Genomic DNA, 26258 nt, shown 5'->3' with positions numbered 1-26258 from the left:
GCAAGGTGGCTGATGCCCCATGCCAGTCAGTGCTCAAGAGATATTTGGACAATGCCCTCAGTAATATGCTTGGTCAGGCAGTTGGACTAGATGGTTTCTGAAGGTCCAAGTGAGCTATCCTATCCTATCCTATCCTATCCTATCCTATCCTATCCTATCCTATCCTATCCTATCCTATCCTATCCTATCCTATCCTATCCTATCCTATCCTATCCTATCCTGCAACACCTGAGGCCCCCCGTGCTGCGTTCACCTCAGCTCCCCCGTCCCGCTCGCACAGGCGGAGGCCGCGCTGCTCGGCGCTGTCCCCGCGCGTGGGTGCACCTCTCGGGGGGAGGAGGCCCCACCGCTTCTGTGCGGGGAAGGAAGGTGCCATAAATGCTAACTGCAAGATGTTATCATGCCGTGTTAGACAGCTGCTGGTGGCTGCTGGCTTACAAGGCACCCAGAGAACGTTGGCAGAGGAAACGCTGACTTTGGGGGTTGCGTTATGTGTATAAACCTCAGCAGCGCTTTGGGCACTTTGGGGCACCGCTGTCCCTGGGTGCTGCCTGGACTCTGGGACATTTTCTGTCCCTCTGTGAGGAAAAATTTCTGCAGATGGTGGTTGCTGTCCCTCACACAGCATGGGGAAAGTGCTGCCTCACCGAGGCTGTCACTCCCGGTGTTTTAAGGACAGCCATGGGCTTTTTGAGATCCCTGAGGGCCTTTCTGCCATGATGTGCCCTTTGCTCTGCCCCCAGCTGTGGCACCTTTACTTGTTGTATGAGCACAGGCTGGAAGAGCTGGGCCTGTTTAGCCTGGAGAAGAGAAGACTGAGGGGAGACCTCATCAGTGGGTATAAATATCTGAGGGGAGGGTGTTGAGAGGATGGAGCCGGTCTCTTTTCAGCTGTGCCCAGTGACAGGACGAGAGGCAGGGGCACGAACTGAAGCACAGGAGGTTCCAGCTCAGCATAAGGGACACTTCTTTACTGTGGGGGTGACGGAGCCCTGGGACGGGCTGCCCAGGGAGGCTGTGGAGGCTCCTGCTCTGCAGATACTCAGCCCCCCCCTGGCTGCCATCCTGTGCAATGTGCTCTGGGTGACCCTGCCTGGCAGGGGGCTGGGGTGGGCGATCTCCACAGCTCCCTGCCAACCTCGGCCATTCTGTGACCGTGACTCTGTGAGGGGGTGCGGTGTGCCCCGGGGCTGTGTGTGGGGACGGGGGGAGCCCCCTCAGCGCAGGGCTGGGCGGGCGCCATGCCAGCTACCCGCCTGAGGAGCGGAGCTGCGGGCCCCCCTCTCCTCTGGAGAACCTCACGAATATTAAACACTATTAAATACTATTAAATACTAAATACGTATTACTATTTCGTATCATTATCGCTGCTACTGCCGTGACGCGAATCGCGAATCGAGGTGTTTCGGCCCTTGGCGGGCCCCGTACTTCGCGCCCTCGCGCGGCCCCTTTCCCGCCCGGGCTGCCGCCGCCATGTTGGAAGCGGGCAAACCGGCGGCCCCCGCCGGGCGGGCGGCGCTGCCCGGGCCGGGCTGGGAAGGCGGGCACGGGGAGAGGATGAGACGGGGAGGGAGCGGCGCGGGGCGGGAGGCAGCCCCGAGCCCGCGGCGAGGGGGGGAATAGGGAGGCGAAAATCGGCGGTGCCCGGATCCAAGATGGCGGCGCGCGGCTTCAGGCGGCGGGGGCGGGGCGCTACGGCGGCGCGGCGGGGCCAGCGCGCTTGGCGGGAGCGGGAGGCGCGCAGAGCGAGCGCGGCCCCGCAGCCGTTGGAGCCGCCATGCACGTCGTCAAGCGCGGTGAGGGGACGGGGGCGGCCCCGCGCCTCGGGGAGGGGGCTCAGCCCCTTCCCGGGGGGCCCCCGGCTTCTTCCCCGCTCGGGGGGAGCCCCCCGGGCTGCGGGGCGCGGTGCTGGGGAGCCCCCCCCGGGCTGGGGGCTGCCTGCGCCTCACGGGGCGGGGGGCGCGGGGGGGGGGGTCCTTGAGGGGGCTCGGCCCCAGTTTGGGGCTGGGGACCCCCAGCTCGGTGCCCCGACTTTGTGGGGTGGCCCTGAAAATCGGGGTTTGGTCCCTGCAGAGGTTGGTGCCGGCGGGGGGGGGGTGTCGTGGCTCTGCGGGGTGGCTTTGAGGGGCTGCGAGCGCCCTGTGCCCCCCCCGACCCTGCTCACAGCGAGGGGCGCAGCGCCCAGCACGGGCTGTGGGCAGCAGGGAGGGGGGGAGCTGGCCAACCTTCCCTTTGGGCCCTAATAGGGTCCCCAGGTGGGTTGCCCGCAGTGGTTCCCACCTGGAGGGCACCCCAGGAGGGTTGGCTCCTCCTGTGGGGTGCCCTGTGCTTAACCCGTGCTCCCCTGGCACCGGGAACTGATGTCTTTGTAACCTCTTCCCCACCAGATGGGCGCCAGGAGCGCGTCATGTTTGACAAGATCACGTCGCGCATCCAGAAGCTGTGCTACGGGCTGAACGCCGACTTTGTGGATCCCGTGAGTCTGCCCCTTGTCCTGCCCCTGGTGGTGATCTCTGCTGAACGCCAGCAGCTGGGAGCAGACGTTGCCTGGTTATTCACCTTGGCAAAAGCCAAATGTGGCCGCCTGTGCAGGAGCCATTGGCTAATGTATTCGTAACACACTTCTAACTGTGTTCTGCGTCTTTTGCTTTGTGGATGTAAAATCTGAGACTTGAGTAAGTCTCTGCTTTACCTACTGTAAGCTGCTGTGGGTAGATACCTCAAACAATGCTGAAGTGATGGAGCTTTTAGTTCTTAAAAACTGTTTGTTGCTCCAACTCAGATGTTAGGGTAGGTAGCTCATAATTTCAATCTGTAAAGCTTAAGCAAGACTAAATGGAAAGTAGATCTTGATCCTCTTAAAACAAGGCACCCTTTCTGTCAGAACTCCCATGTCATTCTAATATCCCCCCCCTTTTTTTTTTGAGCTCCATGGGACTTTGGGTGCACGTTGATTGCACCTATGCGAGCATTTCTGTTCACAGCCTGTGCAGAGGATCACTTCCTCACGGATGTCTGTGGGATTTTCATGTAGATGTACAGAACTAGCCTGTTCATTTGGAGTTGCCAACCTGGGCACCTCTGTGAGATGCACCGATCAGTTTTTGTGTCTTAAATTGCAACTGTAAATATTTGACATTCATTTTGTACCAAAAAGTGTAGTGCACAAAGTACGCTGCGTTGATCTCAATGACTTAAGTTGTTGATGATGAGGACACAAGCAAGATTCTTAGGCCCCCTGACTTCAAATACCCCAGCCTTAGTAGTGAATCTTATTTTACATGGAGCACTGTATTTTTATTCATTTGGCAGTAGTAAGATCTTTCTTCCCAGAAATGCATTTCTCCTTCTGGATGTGGATCTTCCTGTAAGCCAGCAATAAAAATCCTTAATGTGAAGTGCTTCCTTTCAGAGATTAAAGTTTGAAAATTACACATCCTGGTTTTGTGAGGCCGTTGGTGTTTCAAATGTGTGTAGCAGTCACCACCTTAGATCAACCCTCTGTTCTGCAGTGCAGAATACGATCTTTCTTGTAGTGATCAGTGCTAATACTTGATAGAAAAGCAATAACTGCTTTTGAGATGGCAGATACAAAAGTCTTTTCCCAGGAAATGACTGGTAGATGAGGACTAGGTTAAGTCATGAAGCAAAAGGCAGTGTATCCCTTCCAGGGTTGATTTTTTTTTTCTCTTGTTGCAAAGTTATTTTAAATATAGCACTTAAATGTCTCATCAGGCATTTTAAAGTCAAGCTTTATTTGTAGTTTTAAAACTTCCAAGCAAGCAATCTTTTAAACTGATTTTTTTTCCCTGAGTTTTGCTGCTACTTTTTTCTAGCCTTTAAGAAAGTGTCTGCAGAGAAAAAACTTTTTAATGATTCCAGATTAATGGTCTCTTCTTTCTTTGCTCTTTCCCTGACCTCCCTCCTGCCCCAGTATCACTTGGTTTAAAATTTCGGGTGTCAGTACTTCACTGAAAGAATTCAGTGTTTTAATTTGCCTTTTTAAAATTAAACAATGTAAAAGGTACTGTTTGTAGTGGAGCTTGTCTTATACCCTAAATGGCTGAGATACCAGGATTTTTTTTAACAACAGGTAGCTGATCTGCACGATTTTCCTTTCTAGGCCCAGATCACCATGAAGGTGATTCAAGGGCTGTACAGTGGTGTCACGACAGTGGAACTGGACACGCTGGCTGCTGAAACGGCTGCAACCCTGACCACCAAGCACCCTGATTACGCTATCCTGGCAGCAAGGATTGCAGTGTCCAATCTGCACAAAGAAACTAAGAAAGTATTCAGTGGTAAGTCTGTTTGGGGGCATTTAGATAGCAATTAGTCAGAAAGGGAGTAGGAGTTTTAGAGGATATAAATATGGAAATCTTTCTTAAGCAGAAGGTACTAAGTACCTGGGCTAACTAAAAATGCCACGGAGATGAAAAACATGAGTTTTATGTGTCACTAGGAAAGTGAAATTGCCTCTTTTGCGAAAAATAGATTTCACTTAAATAGATTGATGATTTATTTCCCTATAAATAGATTGATTAAAAATGTAACTGATTGAAATTAGGATGTACCCACTGTCTTTCTCATTTATTGCAATTACAAATTCTATAAAAAAAGCGTTGTAAGGCAAGTGCGTTAGCAGCTTAGTAATATCATTGAGCACGTAGAAGAAAAGTTGTATCTGCGTAGAGCTGGAAGGGGTTATTTTTGTGGATGGGTAGTCCTGCCTGTTAAATCTTTGAAAACAAATGACAAATATATATATATATAATCTCTGTGGATGCACTTCCTTCTAAACCTGTTTCTGTTATAGATGTGATGGATGACCTCTACAACTACGTAAACCCTCACAACGGGAAGCACTCACCGATGATCTCTAAAGAAACACTAGACATAGTTCTGGCCAACAAAGATGTATGTAACATTTCTTCAGTTTTGAAAATTCAGTGAACTAGTTAAGATGATTTTTTTTTCTTAAGCAAGCCATTTGTTTTAGGACAAAAAGCCAATACAGAAACCGGTACAGCTGATATCTGCTCTCTTCTGGAGAGTATAAAAGAAGGTGTAGGAATTTCCTTCATTTAAGGACATTTTCTTAAATGTCCTCATAGTCACGAACAGCATAATTAATTAATTTGGGGAAAAGGGCTTTTCACTGTGGCAATCTGTTTTGTATGCACAGAAGGGAGAGAAGAGGTTTGGTGTCTGATTTCATGTTGTTCCAGGCTTGTGTTCTTATGGGGACGTCACATTCTCATTTTGATTATATCTTGTGTTTCTTGGTGTCTAGTTAACGACTTCAGTAAAATGTTGCCAACAATTGTTCGCTGTACTTGGAAAAAAATTGTTAGCACTGCATTTGTTGTTTCAACCTCAGTGTTCTTCCCTGTTTTATTCACGACGATCTCTCTGAATAATCTGTTTCACTACATTTTTGAGGCCAGAAATACCAATATCAGCATTATATCTGAATGTGAAGCCCCTAAAATCCGAATGTAAATTAAAATTTTCTCTTTATTTCCCCTCAGCGCCTGAATTCTGCTATTATCTATGACAGAGACTTCTCCTACAACTATTTTGGTTTTAAGGTAAAAGACATTATTCATGATAACACCAAAGCAGCAGTCTTAGTTGTTCTGAAGCTGGGTCTCTTGGGAGGGATGGGAATTCTTGCAAAATCATTAGATTTGAACACAAAGGGCACTGGAAGTAGCTTGGGCATTAGTGGGTTGGTGAAAACGAAGTACCTGCACAAAGCTGTTGCCTGACTTCATGAATCATGTACTTTCTTCTTGGCTGTGCTCTGTTCCCTTGGCTGCTATAATATTTTAACGGTTAGGCTCCAAGTTATTTGCAGCTGAATGTCGTTGGAAGCTTCCCAGCTCATGCCGTTCCTCAAGGAAATAATCTAATTCTTAACAACCCAAAAAAGGCATTTTTGTTTTTCGCCATTGTTTTGTGTAGCAGTTGTTCTCAGTGTGTCAGCCCACGTGTTTGTCTTCTTCCATGCTGCTGGAACATCTCCCCCACAGCCCGTCCAGTCTACTATGCCCCCACCATCTGCTCCTCCTGCTCCCCTAGTTGCCCAGTTGTTTTAGGGCACGATGCGGTGGGCTTTCTGTAGGGTTAGCTGGAGGGTATTTGGCTTCTCCATAGCACTGGGTACCTGATAGTTCGTTGGCCTTAATGAATCTCTAGAAGAACTGGTGATCTTTGTGTAGAATTATGTCCAGGAGATTCTTCCATCAGCACGTGGTTTGGTGCTGTCAGGTGTGGGGGAAGCAGGCTGCAATGAGGAAACAACTCAGGTGTGTAGTGCAGAGCAGCTGCTGAAGCAGCATAGTCAGGGTGGAGAGAAGGGACCTTGAATGGGCGTGTGTGTGCTGCTATATATCAATGCCTGACATGAATTAATGAATTACTGCTGTAATTTATTAGGCACAAGCTTAAAAGGCATCTGCTTAAACTGTAGGGGCTTACCATATGTGTCATTTGGTGTGTTCATCACCCGGCACAGCAGATTGTGGTACAGGTTGTCTAGAAATCATTATCATAGTACAATTAATGACACGGAGAGGTGGCGTTGTGGAGAACAAGCCCTCCCTTGCTGTCTAGCCTCAGTTCACTGTGGATTGAAAGGTGGTGTTGAACCTTGCTGCTCCATGCTACATAATCCACTCCATAATCCAAAGCAGAGTCCTCAGCGTTGGAATCTTATAGTGGACTTCTGGTTTTGGTTATTAGTCACTTAACATCCTTTGTCATTAACAAGATGAGGAGTTGAGCGTAGGGTTGGTGCCTCTGTTGAAACCTGGGGTAAGGAGCAGGAAAATGGTTGAGGTTGGAACTTTCTGTATTAACAGGATTTCTTAAATTGAAATTTGAATGACTGCTAACATGCACTCTCTCTTTTTAAAGACTTTAGAACGCTCCTACTTACTGAAAATCAACTCAAAAGGTAAGAACCGTCTCTGTCAACTTAAAGTGCTAGTTAAAAGTCAAGGCCATGGCTCAGAGCAAGGGTTGAGGAGGCAGATAGGCTATCTCGTAGAACAGGTCAGCAAAACCGTTGAGTATTGGCTTAAAAAAGATAGCAATCAAGTGACATGTTCGTAGTAGGTGTTCTCTGTACATGTGCAGCATCTCTTAGCTGAGAGTCGAGTGCCTGTCTGGTGGCATTGGAGTGCTTACTTGAACAACAGGTGGTCACTAATGAGCAGCACGGTGGCAAGTTTACCTGGCTGTTCCAGATAATGTTGGTGACCTGGGCACAGGTGCTTCACCTGTCTCTTACGGAGACCCCAGGGCTTTGAAAGCTGCCCCTTTTACCTACGGTGTAGAAGATGAAGGATTTTTTGTCTGACAGCCTGTTCCATAATGCTAGGCACTTCCTAATAAATTTAAGTTAGAGCTACTGTGCTGTCACTGCCAGTTATTGCAGGCCTTTAGCCTGAAAATCGTAGGACACAAAAGAGTGAGAGGTTAATTATAACGTAGTATAGAAAGCAACATATTAGATTGCGTTTTAACTGTTAATTCTGTTTTCTTTTTCCCTGTGAGTACAGCTGAGCATTGGATCAGGTTGTTGAGAGGGGTTATCCAGTCCCAGTCCTAGAGTTTTTCAAGACCCAACTGGATAAAGTCCTGAGCAAACTGGTCCAATCCTCTTAGCTGACTCTTCTTTGAGCAGAAGATTTTACTAGAGGCTTCCTGAGGTTCCTTACAACCTGAACTGTTCTGTGATTCTATGAAAACTCTGGCTCTTAAGTGGCCTATTGCACATTGTATCTTATTACCGCCACCTCTCCTGTCTGTACTAATTGTAAACATCACATTGACATTCTTTTCTTCCTTTTGCTTTTTTGTGTCTAGTCGCCGAGCGTCCTCAACATATGTTGATGAGGGTGTCGGTGGGAATCCACAAAAATGATATCGATGCCGCAATCGAAACTTACAATCTTCTGTCTGAGAGGTGGTTTACCCATGCCTCACCCACATTGTTCAACGCGGGCACCAACCGGCCTCAGCTGTCCAGGTACCTGGGGCTTTCAAGCATGCTTAATGCAGAACGGGAAGAAGATGAGGTTTTGGTGATTGGATCTGTCCAAATGAAGTGCTGTCACAACTTCTGAATCTAGTAGCTGTGTTTCTGTGATTGTTCTATGAAGTTTTGAGAAGCTGTTGTCAAATTTAACTTGTTATCTAGTGTAGTCTTTGGGGAAAAAACAGATGTGTCATTAGCTTCTCAAGCTAATGGAAGCGGCTGTCTTCTGTTTCAGAGCTGCTTACATACATAGTCTTTTGTTGGTTAAAAAATGACTCCTGGTAATTGTTTTTTTTGTTTTTTTTTTTTTTAAATATGCTAAAACATTCCTCACAGTAGCAAGCATAACTGTTATGAATTAGATCTGATTTTAAAAACGCTTTGCTTTGATAACAGAAGTGTCAGTAATAGAACTACTATTTGTGATGTTTTCGAAAACTATCTTTTATTCCACGATGCAGTCTATGGTTTTGCTTCATTTTTTGCTTGGCATAGCATGTTAAATACACAGTTTTTGCCATTGTTTTTCTGCAGCCTTGGTACAATACTTAGTGATTTTTTATTTTTTTAATCTTTTTATGCTAAAGCTATTTGTTTTTACTAGTTGCTTCCTGCTGTGCATGAAGGATGACAGCATTGAGGGAATCTATGACACTCTCAAGCAGTGTGCGCTGATCTCAAAGTCTGCTGGTGGGATTGGCCTTGCTGTGAGCTGTATCCGAGCCACGGGCAGCTACATTGCTGGGGTGAGTGTGCAGGCGGCGTACCCAGCAGAGATTAACCTTCTGGGTTCAGGAAAGGGCTGTACTTAGCTGCCAGATCAGCACGGCTTCTACCAGCACTGCTGTCACTGTAGCACAGCAGTTAGTCCAGCTCTGTAGTCCTTCTTTTCAGTATGCCCTGAAATGAGAAGGTTGGTTTTCCTTGGTTTCCTAATACAAGTCCTTCCAAAAAGTGGATCAGATCTCATTCCAGTGCTTATCAGGCAATTCCAATTTATGTAAATATCAGCAGCCTAGGAAAATGCCTACAGGCTAATGCATTGGCCCTCTTCCTTTTTGTAAGCTTAACTGCTTAAGATGATCTGTGGATGCATGTGTTTATTTATTTATTCCTTTTTGTCACCATGTATGTAACCTCTGCGAGCCTTTAGATTGCATTATGTCGATGAATTAAGTTCAGATGGTGCATTTTTTACTTCAAGAGAGGAGTGTGGGGGAGGATGGTGGTGCTACCAAAGCCCTGATTGAGGTGGTCAGGTGCTCGCTTTCAGGATGAGTTTGTCTGACCACCGAAATACATACAGAGCCGTACAGAAATGCAGGCCCAGCTCTCGGGCAGTTGCTTTTCAGTAACAACAATCTTCCTGTGCCTGTGCAGACAAATGGAAATTCTAATGGACTTGTTCCAATGCTGAGGGTCTACAACAACACTGCTCGCTACGTGGACCAAGGCGGTAACAAGGTATTGGCTTAGCCTTAAATTGGGGTGAGGGGGTTGACCCAGGTCAGAAGGAGACCACATCTGTGAAAGATTGAACCAGTAACATCAATGTGGTGGTAGGTGACCTGTAATTACAAAAAGGATTCTCTTCCCTTGTTTCTAGTCTGGTGTTCTCCATTCACCATGCATTTTATTGTGTAGGTATACATCTGCTGTATGATGTGTACACGTTAGTTCAGCCTCTTGCAGTGGTTATCAGTCACTCTTTGTATGCCCTGTATTGAATTAAGACTGTAAGACTGTAGAAAGATTTTTGTTCTGTATTCTTTATATTCAGATAGTCCAGAGGTCAGTGGGGGCATGACTCAATACATAAATCTAAGACTTGTCAAGCTCCTGTTGACACAGAAGGTATTTTTAGTGTGGGATCGTTTTTATTAAGAATCTGGAGCTAGTAGCATGACCTAGTTCCAGTAAGTGAGAGCAAGAGTAATGTAAAAAAGGATATTGAAATTACCTTAACAAGACTATAAAACTAAGTTCTAGTTAGTTCAGGGCATTTTGTTCAGTCAGCAGCACTGTGGGGAATATTTTCAAGGGCCATTTGTTCTGATCCTGACTATATTTTATGTATCAGAGACCTGGAGCTTTTGCCATCTACCTGGAGCCTTGGCATCTGGACATCTTCGAGTTTCTTGACTTAAAGAAGAACACTGGGAAAGAAGAGCAGCGTGCCAGAGACCTTTTCTTTGCCCTCTGGATTCCTGATCTCTTCATGAAGAGAGTTGAAACCAACCAGGTAAGAAGCTTGATTGGTGTGGGAGAGGTCTGTTAATGGAGAAGCGTGGAGTTTGCAAGTGCTGTGGAGCTGGCTTCCTAGCAGCAGTGGAACTTGCCTTCTATCATGCTTTGCTTCATGGTTTAATCTTGCAGCCCATGACTGATACACCATTATGCTAAATTTTTAGTCTGGAGTACTCTGAAAGCATCAAAATCTTCTCAGTAAATGGATCTTTGTGTGACTGCTTGAAAATGGGTTATATTTAATAATTACTCATTTCAGAATTAAAAAAGGAGTTTGATCATAAATATTCATATAATTGATTTTTAAATAAACCATACTACTCAAACACTTTCCCTATGTCTGCTGGAAGAGTTGGTTCCTACTTTTTAAGGATAGGAACTGTGAGTTTTTGTGTTTCTGTTTACAACAGGATCTGCTGCTAAAGTCGGATGTGTTAATTAAAAGTTAATTAGCAGATTTTCTCTGAGTATTTTTTTCTTCTTACAGGACTGGTCCTTAATGTGTCCAAATGAGTGTCCTGGCCTAGATGAGGTGTGGGGAGAGGAATTTGAGAAACTGTATGAGAGGTAAGAAAAGTGGCAGTCATCCATTTAGGGAACGGCCCTCGTGTGGTCTATGGGAGCCAAGGCACAGGTTTGTGGTGTTGGCTTCTAAGCGATCACTGCGTTGAATTATCAGGTTGATAAATGGACAAAGACTGGGATGTCTGGTTACTGTTTGATTCATACTGCAAACTGCTTAACATAGAACTACATATGAAAGATTATTTTAGAGGAAAATTCTGCAATGATTCCTGCTGAAAGCGGTTGGTGGCTTTCTTTTGAGCTAGTTGTGTAGGGTGCTGTAGTGAAAGCTTTCTGTTTCCTTTAAAAATGAATTCACACAGTTCAGACATGAATGGGGCCTTGCCCTCCTGGGAACCTGCTGTTAAGAATGATTGATTCCAGTTTTTGGAGAGTGGGGGTTGATAAGCAACGTGTGCCCTGTTGCAGTTACGAGAAGCAAGGCCGTGTCCGCAGAGTGGTGAAGGCCCAGCAGCTCTGGTATGCCATCATCGAATCCCAGACAGAGACTGGCACACCTTACATGCTGTACAAGGACTCTTGCAACCGAAAGAGCAATCAGCAGAATTTGGGGACCATCAAATGCAGCAATCTGTGTACAGAAATAGTGGAGTATACCAGCAAAGATGAGGTGAGTGGAGACAAGGAACTTGCAGCATTTAGGAAAGGTGTGACTGTGCCTGCACAGCTTTTTAGAATATGTCTCACTTTTAGCTGGGGAAGGGAACAGTTGGCTAAGAAAATTGAGGATTTTCTGACTTTAGTGCTTACAGCACTTCTACTAAGTCTGTGTGTGGCGGTTTCCCTTCCTTTCCAAGTCCTGTGGAGGATTTGGTATAAAAGAAGATACCCATCAAAGCAAAACTCTGGCACCTTGATAGAGAAGTGAGCTCTTTGGCTTCTAGGAAGCTGATATAAGCATCTTTTATGCTGAAGGTTTAGTAAAACTGTACCTCTCTGAGCTCCAGACTTGCAGTTCAGTCATAATTCTCCCTTGAGTTCCCTGTCTCATCTGGGTGCTCTACAGATGTACTATGTTTGGATTGCAGCATTGATAACAAAGGTGAAGAAAGAACATAGAAATGTGTTAGTGCTAATACAGCATGGCACATTTTGAGTGCAAAAAAGCTCTCGAGACTATTAAAACTGAAAGAATAAGTTTCTGCTGCCTGTGCCAGTAGTGGTTCTTTAGCTTACGCTCCTTGACATACTCATAAAATCCTGAGTACTCTAGAGGAGACAGAGCCATCTTGCCTGTCTGTGCTGCACAGGAAACCTTAGCCAACTTGTTTCAGTTGTCCTGGGTCTGGAAATAATGTGAGTGTTAAAAAATAATGAAAATAATGCCGTAATATATTCTGGGTCTAATGGAGATCAGTTGCTGATTTTGATACCACAAGAAGTGGTAAGGCCTGAGTGCTGGAAGGGAATCTTACAGGCAGCAGGGCTGACCAGGACAGAGAACTGAATTTTTATGGTGATATTGATATCTACTAAATCTTTTTCAATTGTTGTTAACCTTTTTTCAGCTTGTAAAAAAGCATAGAAATGAGGAGTGTATTTTTCCATCCTTGTAGCTTGCTTGGTTCTTTGTTTCTGTATAGTTTGGATAGAGATCATGCTCTGGGATTGAGAGAGTGTGTATTGTGCGTGAGGTGTTGGCTGGCATGACAGTTTTTACTGTGCTTTTTTTCCACAGGTTGCAGTTTGTAACTTGGCCTCTATAGCCCTGAATATGTATGTCACTTCAGAGCATACATACGATTTCAAGAAGCTAGCTGAAGTCACTAAAGTTATTGTCCGAAACCTGAACAAAATCATTGATATCAACTACTACCCTGTGCCAGAGGTGAGTGCTGTGCTGCGGCTGAAGGTGTGCCACGAGTCTGGTGACAAAGGGCCTGTTGTTCTCTAGCAATCCCAGTTCAGTCTTGGGCAGAAGGAATCAGTGAGGGGTTTTGTAAACCTGTTTAGGCTAGTTGTTGGGAGTTCTATTAACTAACCGTTTGCAGATGTGAACTGTTATTAGTGGCTTCTTAAGTTTCAACCTGGAGCGCTTCCCTAGCAAAGCAGTTGGAGAAGAATCCTCCCCTTGAGATGGTTTGGAGGCTGGATTTCTTTTCATATGAGTGGATTTCCATAAAGCACAGAACAGCACTAGACACAGAGTGGAAAGCAGAGCAGAGGGAATGATCCTGGAAAGATACCAAGAAGGTGTAACTCAATCTTGAAATGTTGGCTTTGTGTATTTTTGGTAGAGTGTACACGCATTTGTCTGGAAAGAAAGTGGAGAGAGCGTTGGGAATTGTGGACGGGGAATGGGAGCAAAGTTCTTTGCATTGCAACAAAGCCACAAGGCAAGCAGCAGAGGAGGAAATAAGCAAATACTCAAAGTTTGAGGCCAAACCTAATGAGGATTAGTTTTTTCAAGCATGTACAATTAGAACGCTCGAGTTCAAAAGCCTTTGTGGGCTTGTTTTTCAAGAAGTGTTCATTTCTAAATCATGCTTCCCTTTGTGTGTCAAGTTGAGCAATTAGAATTAGTGATCACTTCAAACACTTAATGTTGGTCCTTAAATTTGTGCCCTACAAAATAGCTAACAGTGGGAAATTGGGCAGAACTGGAAGCTGGGATGTTGCAGCAGAATACAAATTAAGTCAGAGGTAGACGGTCTAATTTCCTTCCAGAGGTCCTTTCCAGTTTAACTTATTCTATGATTCTGTGTAGCGCTGCTCAAGTAATTATTCTTTTTGCAGGCTGAACGCTCCAACAGACGCCATCGTCCCATTGGCATCGGTGTGCAGGGTTTGGCAGATGCTTTCATTCTGATGAGATACCCCTTTGAAAGTCCGGAGGCCCAGCGCTTGAACCAGCAGATTTTTGAGACCATTTATTACGGTGCTTTGGAAGCCAGCTGTGAACTTGCGGAGGAGCAAGGACCGTATGAAACATACGAGGGTTCTCCTGTCAGCAAAGGAGTAAGTACCAGGAACTGTCTTGTGTCAGGGACAGATCTGTGAAAAGCAAGTAATGTGGTTGTGCCTGGTCATCGATACAGGAGAATTATGATTAAAACACATTATTATAATAATATATGCTGATAATATTGCATCAATGCAAAGGATGCTAGAGTTCCTTCCATCGTTTGGCTTTTTAAGTGTGTTAAGAAATATATAATTTAAACTGAGGTGCAGAGAACAATAAAAGGAAGATTCAGCTTGTACTGGCTCTCCCCTTTAGCATGATTAAAACATTGAGTGTTTGTAAGATTATGGTACAGGAGCTTGGCTGAGGCTCAACTGTAGTGGATAGTTAACGGGAATAACAGGTTGATTTGTAATGTGATTTATAAAAAAATCTGGAGAAAAGAGCACCCTAATTTGTACCACTCTTGTGTTCTTCAGATTCTTCAGTATGACATGTGGAATGTCACCCCGTCTGATCTTTGGGACTGGAAGGCTTTAAAGGAGAAGATTGCTAAGTGAGTATTCTTGCACAGTTTGTATTAAATGTAAATTGCATTTGATATGTTATGACTGATTTGAAAACAAAAGAGGTCACAGAAAAATGGCCCTGTGTTTTCTTTTATTTTCCCCCCTCAGTAGATCTTTCTTCAAATCTTTTTTGTAGGTTTTTTTTTTTTTGCTTTTTATTCTTACATGCCAAAGTGAGTCCATCCCATAGATTCTGTTTTAGCTGAGCTCTTGTTTCATCTTGGATGCATCAGCCGAATGGTTTGTGTTCCAGTTAAACAAATGTAGTGGTGAGACAGAGTCAGCCAGGCTTGGAAGCTGTTTCCTCAGCTGACAGGGCAAAGCAGCTGAGCCTTGAATGTCCTGAAGACAGCAACTGTTGAAGTGTGAAGTCACTGTAATGAATTTATTCAGTTTACATGGGTTTAGTTTTCAAATGTAGTAAATCTGTCTGCTGTCTTGCGTATGGGGAGGCTTTTTATGGGCTGCTTGTTTTGTTTTTGCCTGAGCACTGCAGAGTTGTGTGCCTGACAGATTTTTTTCTATGCACCCTTTTGCATGACTAAATAATTTGGAAAAGCCTGGTTAAAGATGAAAATAGCTAAGACTTGAGTTAAGCTTCTGTACTGACCCACATTGCAAGCTTAGTGGAACTTCTGTTTTTTACTGCAGCTAGTGAGAGATTTTTCAGGTTACTTCAGGAAGGTAAGATTTCTGTATGTGTGAGCTTGAGAGTTCCTTCTTTGGCTCTCTTAGCTCTGTGCAGACAGTCTCTAAACTATTATTCTTGGGCCTTTTCTGTCTTGTCTCACTTGGTTGAAACTTTCCAACTCTTGACTATCGTTGCTAGGTATGGTGTCAGAAACAGCCTTCTCATTTCTCCCATGCCAACTGCTTCTACTGCTCAGATCTTGGGCAATAACGAATCCATTGAGCCCTACACCAGTAACATCTACACGCGCAGAGTCCTTTCAGGAGAGTTTCAGGTAAGCACTTGAAGCAGGTGTGGCAGAGAGCTTTTCTGTAGTCTTACTTCTGATAACTTTCACTGTTTAGAAAGACAAGATGGATGCTGTGCACTTGATTACTTAATTCAGTTGGATGTTTATGTTGAAGGCCAGAATTGTTAAGGAAAACATCTAACCAGCATTTCTGCACTGTTTTTACTGCCAGGGAATATGCAAAATTTTAGAGAAGTGTTACTCTTCTCTGGAAAAATAAACAAAACACAACACTCTGTAAGACCTTGACATTGCCTGCAGGAATAATTTGCTAATGATGAGTGAAATTAATGAAGATACATGCATGCTCTGGGAAGAGTAACTGAGACCACGGTGCTGCTTTGTGCAGTTCTGAGGAAACAGCTGTGTGTAAAGCACTGAGCAGATCTGTGAAGAGGTTATGTGAAAGCTGTACAGATGCAGAGCTATCTGTCATGTACGAAAGAGTATGAAACAACTAGAGTTCTGGAGGCAGGAGTTAACAAAGAGCTCTAGGTGGGACAGAGGCAACACATAACTGTTAGGGAGGTCTGGTCTGTCCCCCTGGGATGTCCCCTCTTCAAAGCACTCCATTTCCTCCTGACAGCAGGATCAAATCAGGCCCGTGTGATCAGAACAACAGGTTTATTATCCTGCTCTGCTGTGTGGGTCAGGTGCAGGGCTGCTGGACAGGTACCCCCAAACAGTTCCAGCAAGCAAAAGTTTGTTGTTATTTTCCTCCCAAATAAACAGCCTGCACATATTTTGTTCTTTGCCCTTCTGACCCCAGTCTTGCTGATTTTTTACCCCCTTATTTAGTAATTCAGTAATTCAGGTTGTGGTCAGTAGCCCTGGTAAGCCAAGACCTCTCATTTTCATATCTTTTGTCGTTCCTCACGCAGGGGAGTTCCATACACTCTCCTTTCACATCTGTAATGTCCAGAAGCTTCTCCCATTGCTGCCTTACTAGTTTAGCTCCATCCTGGGGTCAGCCAAGCATTGCAGACAGCCTTCTGTTGTCAGCAGTGGCCAGCAGCTTCTCACATTTGTTACCTGTTACTTTAACTTCAGGACTAGTCTGGCTGTTTGCATGCATACCTCAGTGCTAACGGAAGAGTGAAAGTTTGTCAGTCTGGAACAAGGTCTTGTTTATCTATTGAAAAACGTGAATGTTGGTGTGGATTTCTGTACTGCAAGGCAGGGCGTGTGCCTTCTCAGAATATATCAGTGCTTTTGTTCTTTGGCCTTTGCTGTTTACAGGTGGTGAATCCGCACTTGTTGAAAGATCTCACAGAGAGGGGCCTGTGGAATGAGGAGATGAAAAACCAAATCATCGCCCACAATGGCTCTATCCAGGTACGCGTGTGAAGCTAGGAGAATGGCACCGGGATTCCTGCCTGTCTGAGGGCTGATTTCCACACAGTGGTCTGCTCTGTATGAGTGACTCAGCTAACATGGGGAATAAAAGCTATAGTTGGGAGCATTTCTGTTAGAAATATGAGGGAATGTGTCTGATCTCAGTGGTAATTTGTTCCTGCTGGAGCCTGTCCATATAATAGGGAATTCCAAGAGAAATATGCTACTAATTACTACGAGGACAAGTACAGAGTTGGGCTGCTTTACTTCATGCAGATTCTGCAAATGTTTGGATTCCCATTTGTCGTACAGATTGTAAAGGGGTAATTATGTAGCAGGGAGTTGGCTTGAGACAGGAGCCAAGTGTATGACATCCAGATCTGGAAGGTGTGTGTAGAAGAGCCTGTGTGGAACGAAGCATTTATGCTCTGCCGTTTGAAATGCTGCTGTGACTGTTGTGCTTGGAGTCATGCATGCCAAAAAAAAAAAAAAAAAAAAAAGCACGTCCTACTTATCAGGAAGTGTGGAGGGTACCAGCTGCTGGATTGCTTTTTGTAGGACCTCACGACTATTTAGGACAAAACATTAATGTCCTATCTGGAAATGTTTATTTCCCCTTGAATTCCCCAGAATAAACTATCCTGTTAGAACTAGTACTGTTTTCTTATGCTCGGGTGCTTTCAGATGCAGGTTATTTGGGTTCAGTGATGGAGTTCAGGTGCAAGAAGCCTTAGTCCTAGTTTGGTGAAATCACCAATTCATGAAGATTTTGTATAATGTGACCATTTGGGCAGTCACTGGTTACACTACATTGGAAAACTCTTCCCGTTTCTTTTAGAATATATCTGAGATTCCTGACGACTTGAAGCAACTCTATAAGACGGTGTGGGAGATCTCCCAGAAAACTATCCTCAAGATGGCAGCAGACAGAGGAGCTTTCATTGATCAGAGCCAGTCTCTCAACATTCACATTGCAGAACCCAACTACGGCAAGCTGACCAGCATGCATTTCTATGGGTGGAAGCAGGTATCGGAGAGGGGCAGGCTGGGGGGGCTTGTTTGGAACAGATAGCAAATAGGGTTTGATAAGTTCTTTCATGAAAAGTTGGTCTTGCTGATTCTTAGAAGGGTAAACGGCCATCTCCTTCCAAGAATCCGGTGTTACTGGTGGAATATCTCTCTGGGCAATAAAGCTGCAGATGCCTGTGGCACTGCTCCCACTAATTGTCTACCAGACATCGCTGTGAGGCAAGCACAGCGGTGTGGCCGAGGAAGGTCAGGTCCAGCAGTTCAGAGGCTGGCTGTGTTGCATGCCAGCCCATTCCAGCTCTTACATTCGTGCTCTTGCTCCGCAGGGTCTGAAGACTGGCATGTACTACCTAAGGACAAAGCCAGCTGCTAACCCCATCCAGTTCACGCTGAACAAAGAGAAGCTCAGGGAGCGGGAGAAGGCCTCCAAGGAAGAGGAAGAGAAGGAAAGGAACAAAGCAGCCATGGTGTGCTCCCTGGAGAACCGGGATGAGTGCATGATGTGTGGCTCCTAACAGATCAGCCCTGCAGCACCAGCAAAGCCATTCCACCTGGTGTGATTCCTTCTAAGATAGGTGCATCTAGTGTAACGTCAGCATGTAGGGGCTTGCTGGAGCTGTGGCAAGAGGGGGGGGATCACTGTAGTGTATTGTAGCTTCCCCATCCTTGAATTGGGGGTTGGTGCACAGGTTGGTGCCTGGATAGAATGCATAAGAAGTTTGTATATTGCTTTTGTAGCTGGGCTTACGGGAAACTTAAGTGCTCTTGCATGGTCTTACGTTGAACCCTATAGGCAGGACGCTTCCTGAACAGATGGGGAAAGTTCTAATGCCACTTACCTTAAAGGCCTGTCCTTGGGACTTCAGATAATTGTTTTCATTTACTAAAGTCTCTCACTGGTGTCTTCAGAGAAAGAAGTGGACCTGACTGTTATGGTCTCCTTTGCTGTGATAAGACAGCAGGAAAATAGCCCTATGGTAGCTGTGATGTACGCCTGCTCTGCAGGCTGCCATGGCAAAGGAGCAATTTACGTTAGGCTTACCCAGATGGTGTGTTCACAACTGCCAGGACCTTCTCCCACTGCTTCTTGCTCTCCTTGTGCCTTCCTCTTCCCTTTCCAAAAATATTTTTGAAGGTGCAAGAATGGTGGTGGGTGCCTTACCACCTGGAGACTTCATTTCCTCCACCCAGCCTGACAGGATGGGCATTGCTCTCGTGTTAAATCCTCCTTTTTGTCTCTGACCAGGAAATGGCAGAACTGCCGCAGTGTGTTCTGTTCTGTGTTAAAAACCCTCTCTAATTTATCATTCGGTTTACTGGTCATAGAATTCTGTGTTGTCCAAGTGCACACACCATCTTTTTTTTGAAGAGCTGCATTTGTCCACCCCAGCTAGTTGTTCAAACTTTTGGAAATGCGTTTTTATTTCCCTGTGTACTTAATCCCCCGCTCTAATGCGATGGGGCTTCATCACCCAGTTCTTAAATATTTATTGAATTCATGTACCATACAACTAACCCTTTAATCCAGCCAAACTCAATAAAATGTGGAATGTCAGAGGAATGAACAGTGGTATCTTGGGAACATATTTTTTTTATTAAAAGTGAACTGTAGCAGCTGGAGACTTGAGCCTTGTTTGTGAGCCCTGCACTTACTGCCCGCAGTTCCTCGTACAGAACTGCCTGCAGGCTGTTGGGTGATACGAGGCATGTGAACAGAATCCTGTTTGCTGGGGCAATGCTGCTGAACTCAGTAGGGCATCTGTGTCACTTTGCAGATCTGGCCGTAAGGTAAACACAGGTAAGGGTCTGAAATAGTCATGGAATCATAGAAGGGCTCGGGTTGGAAGGGACCTCAAGGATCATCCAGTTCTGATTCTCCTGCCATGGGCAGGGACACCACCCACCAGATCAGGTTGTTCAGGGCCTCATCCAGGCTGGCCCTGAACACCTCCAGGGATGGGGCATCCACAGCTTCTCTGGGCAACCTGTGCCAGTGCCTCACCACCCTCTGAGTGAAATATTTCCTGCTAACATCTAATCTAAATCTCCCCTTATTTTAGTTTACAGGACTAGGGGAATGGTTTTAATTAGCTGTTCTCCATCTTTTTTATAAGCCCCCTTTGAGTACTGAAAAGCTGCAATGAGGTCACCTCGGAGCCTTCTCTTTAGGCTGAAGACCTCCAGCTCTCTCAGCCTTTCTTTACAGGAGAGGTGCTCCAGACCTCATCAGCTTTGTGGCTCTCCTCTGGACCTGTTCTAACACGTCTGTGTTTCAGTAATGTGCAGGGCAGGTAGGCTGAGTTCACAGGGCAGGTTTGTAACTGTGCCAGAGGTAAGGCTTGAACTCTCGTGTCTGTTTTTTCTAGTACTTGCCCTATTTCTTCTGCTTTCAGAAGAAATATAAGAGGAACCTCTTATAAGGCACCACTGAAAATCAGAGAATTGTTAAGGTTGGGAAAGACCTTCAGGATCTTGCAGGATCATCAAGATTGTCAAGTGGGATGACCGTGAGCCAGCACTGTGCCCTTGTGGCCAAGAAGGCGGATGGCATCCTGGGGGGTTTCAGCAGGGCTGTGCTTAGTAGGTCGAGAGAGGTTCTCCCCCTCTACTCTGCTGTGGTGGGACCACATCTGGAATACTGCATCCAGTTCTGGGCCCCTCAGTTCAAGAAGGACAGGGAGCTGCTTGAGAGTCCAGCGCAGAGCCATGAGGATGATTTTCTTTCAAGGGATCTTTCAAGGTCCCTTGCAACCCCTAACATTCTGTGATTCTGTGACTGATCTGCTCCAACCACCCCTTACCACCAATGTCACCACCAAGCCCTGTCCCCAAGCACCACGTCCAACCTCTCCTTGAACACCCCCAGGGACGGGGACTCCCCCACCTCCCTGGGCAACCCGTCCCAAGGCCTGACCGCTCTTGCTGAGCAGAAATGTCTCCTCATTGCCAACCTGAGCCTCCCCTGGCACAACTCGAGGCCGTTCCCTCTGCTCCTGGCCCTGCTTCCCTGTGAGCAGAGGCTCCAGGGCCTCGATGTCCTTCTGGCAGTGAGGGGCCCAAAGCTGAACCCAGCACTCGAGGGGCGGCCTCAGCAGAGCAGAGCCCAGGGGGATGAGCACCTCCCTGGCCCTGCTGCCTGCACTGCTCCTGATGCAAATATCCTGGGAAGTGTCTCTCTTTGCTTCCAGAGGAAGACTGGTAGGTCATAAGCACCACTCCTGGCAGACGTGCCTCCCAAGAAATGTCACCAAAAAGATACTGAGGGGACAGGGTCTCCCCCCCCCCAAGAGCAGAAAGAAATCCTCTTCCGAGGGAGTTGTTGAAAGCTCAGAATTTGCAGGGGCTGATAGGGAAGCAGAACCCATCTTGCAGAGCATGCTAACCTCACCTGTTGGATGGAGCAGGGAATTTGGTGAGTGCTGAAGTAGTGCTGCTCCTGGCTCCGACTTTTTGCTGCCCCAACTGCAGAGTGCTGCCAGGGCTGCCCGGGCTGTGGCTGCTGCCCCGAGCAGTGAGACCTGGTGCTGGCAGGAGCAGGGCTGCCCAACACTGGCTGTGCCCTCTGCAGCCACCCCAGCCTTCGCTCCTCAGGCATCTCAAGGTGAGATTTGGGGTTGTAGCTGGGTAACACACCATTAAGGTGTCCCTGGGTAAGCAGGAACAGCTCCCACAGGACCCTGCAGCCTAGGCTTGCCCTGTTCTTGTAGTTTGCTGTTGCTGCTGTCTCCGAGGCACTCCTAAACATGAGTGCTGTTGAAATCAGCACTCCTACCTGATCTGGTCTCCTGGGGGAAGAGTGAAGAGGGCTCGTTCCTCCTGCTAGACAGAGCGGCAGTCAGAGAGGTGCTGGAGTGCAGGAGAGGAGTCGCACTGAATGCCAATAGTCCTGTTCTGAGGGAAAACACCAGCTCTCTCCCGAATGCAATTTGTCCTCCACCACTGCCCTGTCTGCGATCTGCTTGCCCTTTGTGCCATCTCCTGCCATCTGTGTTGTTCCTGTAAGCACCATTAGTTCTTTCAATGCCAGTTAGATTTTCCTGTTGCTGTTTCCTTAATCTCCTAAACGCTGTCACTAGCCAGGGAAATAGCCTGTCAATGCTTAAGTGGGGTTGGTTTTGCTCGGTTCCTTTCTGAAATTGGTTTCCATCACCTCTGCTGCAGCTGGGCTAAAGCAACACTATCAGCCAGCTCCCTCTGTAACACCTCCCCGCCTGGCAGCAAGGTGCTGCTGCTCTCTAGGAAATAGCCCTGAGCTACAGAGGGAAAAAGGAAGGGTTTAGGTGCTGGAGACCCAGACTGGGGGTGACTGGGTTGTGTGTTGTTCCTGGAGCAGGGGCAGAACGGGGGGAGCTCGGGGCTGAAGGCAGTAACGTGCTGAGTGCGGGCTGCCCCATGCAGTCGGTGGGAAATCCTGAGCAGAGATGGTTGTTTGAGGTCCTGTCCCTTCAGCCCCAGCACTCCACAGCCAGCTGGGCCGTGCTTGCTGTCCTTTTGTCCTCCCATAGCCAAAGTGAGGGGCTGAGAGCTCGTCCTGCCCCGAGGCTGTGAGGGATCGGGGCCTTCCCTGGCCCAAAGGGTTCCCGTGGAGCATCTCTAGAGAAGCAGCCTGGAAGAGGAGCGTGGCGCTTGCTACTGATGGGCACAGCAACCAAAAGGCTGAAATCCACACAAATCAGCCCCTGAACACGCCGGCAGCTCTCCCTCCTCCCAGATGATGGCATCGAAGCCGGGGACGTTCCTCAGGCTGAGCTGGAGCCCCTGCGGCCCTCAGCAGCGCCCAGCCCTGCCCCAGGGTTTGGGAGTGAACCCGTGCTGGCCAGCGGTGTGGGACTGCAAAGAGTAAATTGAATCTCCTCGTGTCTGGGTGAGCACAACACCAGGACTCGTCCCCTCCATGGTGCCTCGTGTTTGTGTCCAGCTCTCCAGCCCCAGGCCAGTGGCAGCACTGGGAACACTGGGAATGGGCTGAGGTGCGAGCGGCTCTGGGTTCTGAGCCGCTAAATCCAAAGCTTGGGCCCATGCAAAACCTTCTGGGTGAAAAACTCACCCAGGAGCTCTGCTGCTGAGGCCTGGTTCCAGCTGAGGAGCTCTGCAGCTGGGTTATGCTGGTGAAGAGGGCAGCCCTTCGGCAATCCTTACCATTTCCCACCAGCTGTGCTTTTTGTCAGACCAAGAAGGAATCGCTTTTATTGCTGTTGACTGCCCTGCCCTGCGGCTGGGAAGTGGCAGTGAGGAGCAGCTGAGGAGCTGCCTGTTGTGCAGTGACAGTGGGATTTTGGGCTAGTTTATGCCAGTTTTGAGGCTGCACCCACAGCACTTTGTGGCTTGCACCTGGTCGTGCATAAGGACCTGAGCCAGAGCCATGAGCGTGGCTCACAGCTAGTCCAGGCTGCTGCCCTCGCCACCATCCCTTCCTTCTCCGAGCTGTGTCCTGTCCAGCCTCCTGCAGAAACACTCAGGCATTCGTGGGTTTTGTCACTGGACCATCCTGGCTGGGGTCTTGCTCAGGTTTTGTCCCTAAAGCCTGCGATCCGAGCATCTTTGTTTATTTCCCTGGTGCTCCCAGTACGGGATCTCTCCAGTGTTGTAACCTTAACCCATTCCTCAGTAAGCTATCCTGGAGGAAACTGCTTTGTAAGTAAACTTTTCGAGATTCATCCAGAGCAGAAATCCTACCTAATCCCATGCCAACATGTCAGTGAGGTACTCTGCTGGCATCCATGGGGCTTAGTGAGGGATCTGCTGGAGGTTTGTGGTGCAGAAGGTCAGGCTGGAGGGGCAGCTGGGGGAGCAGGGCTCCATCCTCTGCAACCCCAGGGAAAGCTGGCACAGGACGTGCTTCCTAAACACTTCCTATGCCTGCCTAGAACTCTCTTTTTTGGGTTATTTCTGTCCTTCCTACTCAGTGGCAGGCTGGTTCAGGCTCTTGGTGCCTAGTAGACAGCCTGGAACCAGAACCAAAAGGAGGGTTTTATTCGTAGCCTATTTATTCACACATTTTTTCCTGCTAGGTGCATTGCCCTCATGCTTGCTTCTGTCCCATGGCTTCTGACTCGGATCTCCTGGAGGGGATTTCATGTTGTGATGTATCTCAGAGAGCTGAGGGCACACTGTGCACGGTGTCACACCGGGCAGTCAAACCGCGGCCGTGCGGCTGCAGGAGCTGCGCTCACCGGCAGCACCCGGCTGATCTGAGAGCTGCTGCCTTCACCTTCTCCTCACAGCCGCCAGCGAAGGATGCTCCACAACATCCCTGCTTCTAGGGCTTCATTACTGTCACTCAAGAGTTTCCCCCAGTTCCCAGCTGAATTATCTGTCGGTGCTGCAGACTAAGCTCCTCATCCTTCCTTTGGTAGCCATGGAGAGAAGCAAATCCCCGCTCTCCAGAAAAGCCTCTTAGCTCCTGGCAGCAGGGGGCTGCTTCCCCCTCCCAGCTCCCTGTTTATTCAGGAAGCAAACCCGGTCTTTTGCTTTTTTCCGTGTGTCATGATTTTCCTATTGATCTGGTTCAGCTGGACTCTTTCCATGCCTGCCTGTCTCAAACCGTGGTGCCCAGGCCCTGGTGTGGTACCTGGCTGAGACCACGCCAGTGTCAAGCAGAGCTGAATACCAACACCCGGGTGTTGTGTGCAGCGCTGCCTTTACGAAGCTTTGGGAGGAGACGGATGTTTTCTGGACCTGGCACGGCGCTGCTGGCTCCTGGGGGCTGTGATCTGCTCCGAGCCCCAGCCCCATCCCTGCCACCCCTCTGACTACCCAGGAGCATCTCGCTGTGGAGCTGTGCTCTGGTTTCCCCTCGAAGTGAGGAACCTGCTGCTGGTTTGGGCTGGGTTTCACACAGTGGATTGCAGGCTACCTGTCCTGTTTGCCAAGGTGGTTTGAATTCTGCTCCTGTTCCCGGGGTGACTGCAGCCCTCCTCAGCTCCTTGGTCCCAGGTTTCGTTCTGTCATGCAGCTTTTGTAAGGCTCAGCCCAGGAGGACTGTGCCACTCAGAGCTGTAGGAGCTCTCGCTTTTTTTCCCTTTTCTTATTGCCTCTGTGTATTTGAGCTGATGCCTCTTAATTTATGGCAGCAAAGCATAACTGAGATTCCTGACTCTGCAGCCGCAATGCAGCAGGAAAACAAGGAGCTTGTCTTTGCCCCTACGTCTCTTCCCTATCTAAGTTTCTTATTTAAAAAATGACATTTTTAATATATCAGTTTCTTGCTATAGGAAGTGTACAATGAACTTCTGTAGACACTGTTGAGAATATCAGATGGCAAATACAGAAAGTACCCACAGACTGCGCTGTCTCTGCCCAGAACTCATCTGTGCTCTGTAAAAAGCGAGGGGTTTTTGCTGGGTGAAGATGCTGATTCCCTGCAGCTCTTGCGTTGCCTATTTTTTTTCCCCACCGGCATTGAAGTCAAACTCAGTAACAAGCATAAAGTTTTGCTGTACAGCCAGTTCTGTTTAATATTCACTTTGCAGCGCCGTCAGCTCCTGCTCTCCGTTGTTTCCTGTGCAGCCCTCATCCCCTCAGCGTGGCAGGCACAATGCGGGTGTTCAGACATCGAACTTCTCATTCCTTTCATCCCAGGTTCAGACGCCGAGCAGGAATACAATGACAGAGGGTTTGTAATGGCTTTTAGGAGACAAAATGAGGTAGCGGGGAGGAAAGGGAGGAAACAGCAACCATGGGCACGGTGTCCTTCCTTTGTGCTGTTACTGGCTCTCTGCTCCATCAAGGTCTCTGTGTGGTCCTGCTCCTTTCCTCCCTTGGTTAGCCATGTTTCTCAAGACCCGAATTATTCACACTTCTGGAACACACAGCTGGAGTCAGCCTTGGTACCGAGTGCTCGTGGCTCTCAGCAAACTCCTGCTGGGAGTGGGCAGCGCTGGAGAGGCAGAGAGGGTTTGGAGGCTGCGGTGCAAGCCACGGATCGGGGCTGCCAAGGCTGGCCCAGCTGCTGCTGTGGGACGGGATGTCCCCGCGGTGCCCTGCACCTTGCTCCATCCTCGGGCAGTGCAGGATGAGTGCCGGGCAGTAGGGTAAGAGCCAGGTGCTGGCATGGTGGCAAGGACCAAACGGCACCGGTGGCAGCCCCGTGCTGAGCCCTGTGGCAGCGGGAGGTGAAGCTGGCATGCCCACTAAGGCTTTTCCCCACCTTGACTGTGTGGAGAGCTGCTGGGCACACGGATGTGAAGAAAGGGAGGAAAGGCAGAGCCTGAGGTTCCCGGAGCATGGGGAGTCCCAGAGGATGAGGGTGTTTTTGGAGGGGTTGCTGCCTGGCTTTGCAGCCCACTTCTTGGCCCAGCAGGGCAGCCCGGGGCCATACAGCCACCTCTGCCTCTGCTCAAAGTCCCAGGGCACTGGGACTGCAAAAGGGGGGCAGTTTGCAAAGGAATGATGAGGTGGCTGGGTCTGAGAGTTATTTCTTTATTTTTGCTGGTAAGATGCAACAGCTCCTGCTGTGCAGCCTGGGATGTTGACTGAGAGCGTGCTCTCGACTGCAGGATCAGCCCTTGTGATCCCGAGGTTCCCGCAGCCCATCGGTTTTGGGGTGCCAGGCTGAGGCT

The 26258-nt window shown here is 47.9% G+C and overlaps 1 protein-coding gene across 1 annotated transcript; it reads left to right on the top strand.

Annotated features, from left to right (window-relative positions):
* The first annotated feature begins 1672 nt into the window (after nucleotides 1–1672).
* Nucleotides 1673–19262, top strand: RRM1 (ribonucleotide reductase catalytic subunit M1). Its single transcript, XM_084493714.1, has 19 exons — nucleotides 1673–1796; nucleotides 2388–2476; nucleotides 4124–4301; nucleotides 4817–4917; nucleotides 5532–5591; nucleotides 6922–6961; nucleotides 7876–8038; nucleotides 8652–8793; nucleotides 9428–9511; nucleotides 10128–10289; nucleotides 10782–10861; nucleotides 11288–11489; nucleotides 12558–12707; nucleotides 13616–13837; nucleotides 14264–14340; nucleotides 15183–15318; nucleotides 16573–16668; nucleotides 17507–17695; nucleotides 18024–19262. Exons 1-19 carry the CDS (start codon nucleotides 1778–1780, stop codon nucleotides 18210–18212), a joined length of 2379 nt encoding a protein of 792 aa, XP_084349840.1. The 5' UTR covers nucleotides 1673–1777; the 3' UTR covers nucleotides 18213–19262.
* The last annotated feature ends 6996 nt before the right edge of the window (nucleotides 19263–26258 follow it).

This window comes from Aythya ferina (genome assembly GCF_964211825.1).
Source record: "Aythya ferina genome assembly, chromosome: 1".
In the NCBI taxonomy this organism is placed as follows: Eukaryota; Metazoa; Chordata; class Aves; order Anseriformes; family Anatidae; genus Aythya; species Aythya ferina.
This window is presented reverse-complemented; position numbering and strand designations above follow the sequence as displayed.

What these genes read in the sequence shown, in the direction of transcription:
- RRM1 (XM_084493714.1), top strand. An exon ending in CGGGCAGCTACATTGCTGGG is followed by an intron (nt 8,794 to 9,427) that starts GTGAGTGTGCAG and finishes GTGCCTGTGCAG; the next exon opens with ACAAATGGAAATTCTAATGG. An exon ending in GTTCTCCTGTCAGCAAAGGA is followed by an intron (nt 13,838 to 14,263) that starts GTAAGTACCAGG and finishes TGTGTTCTTCAG; the next exon opens with ATTCTTCAGTATGACATGTG.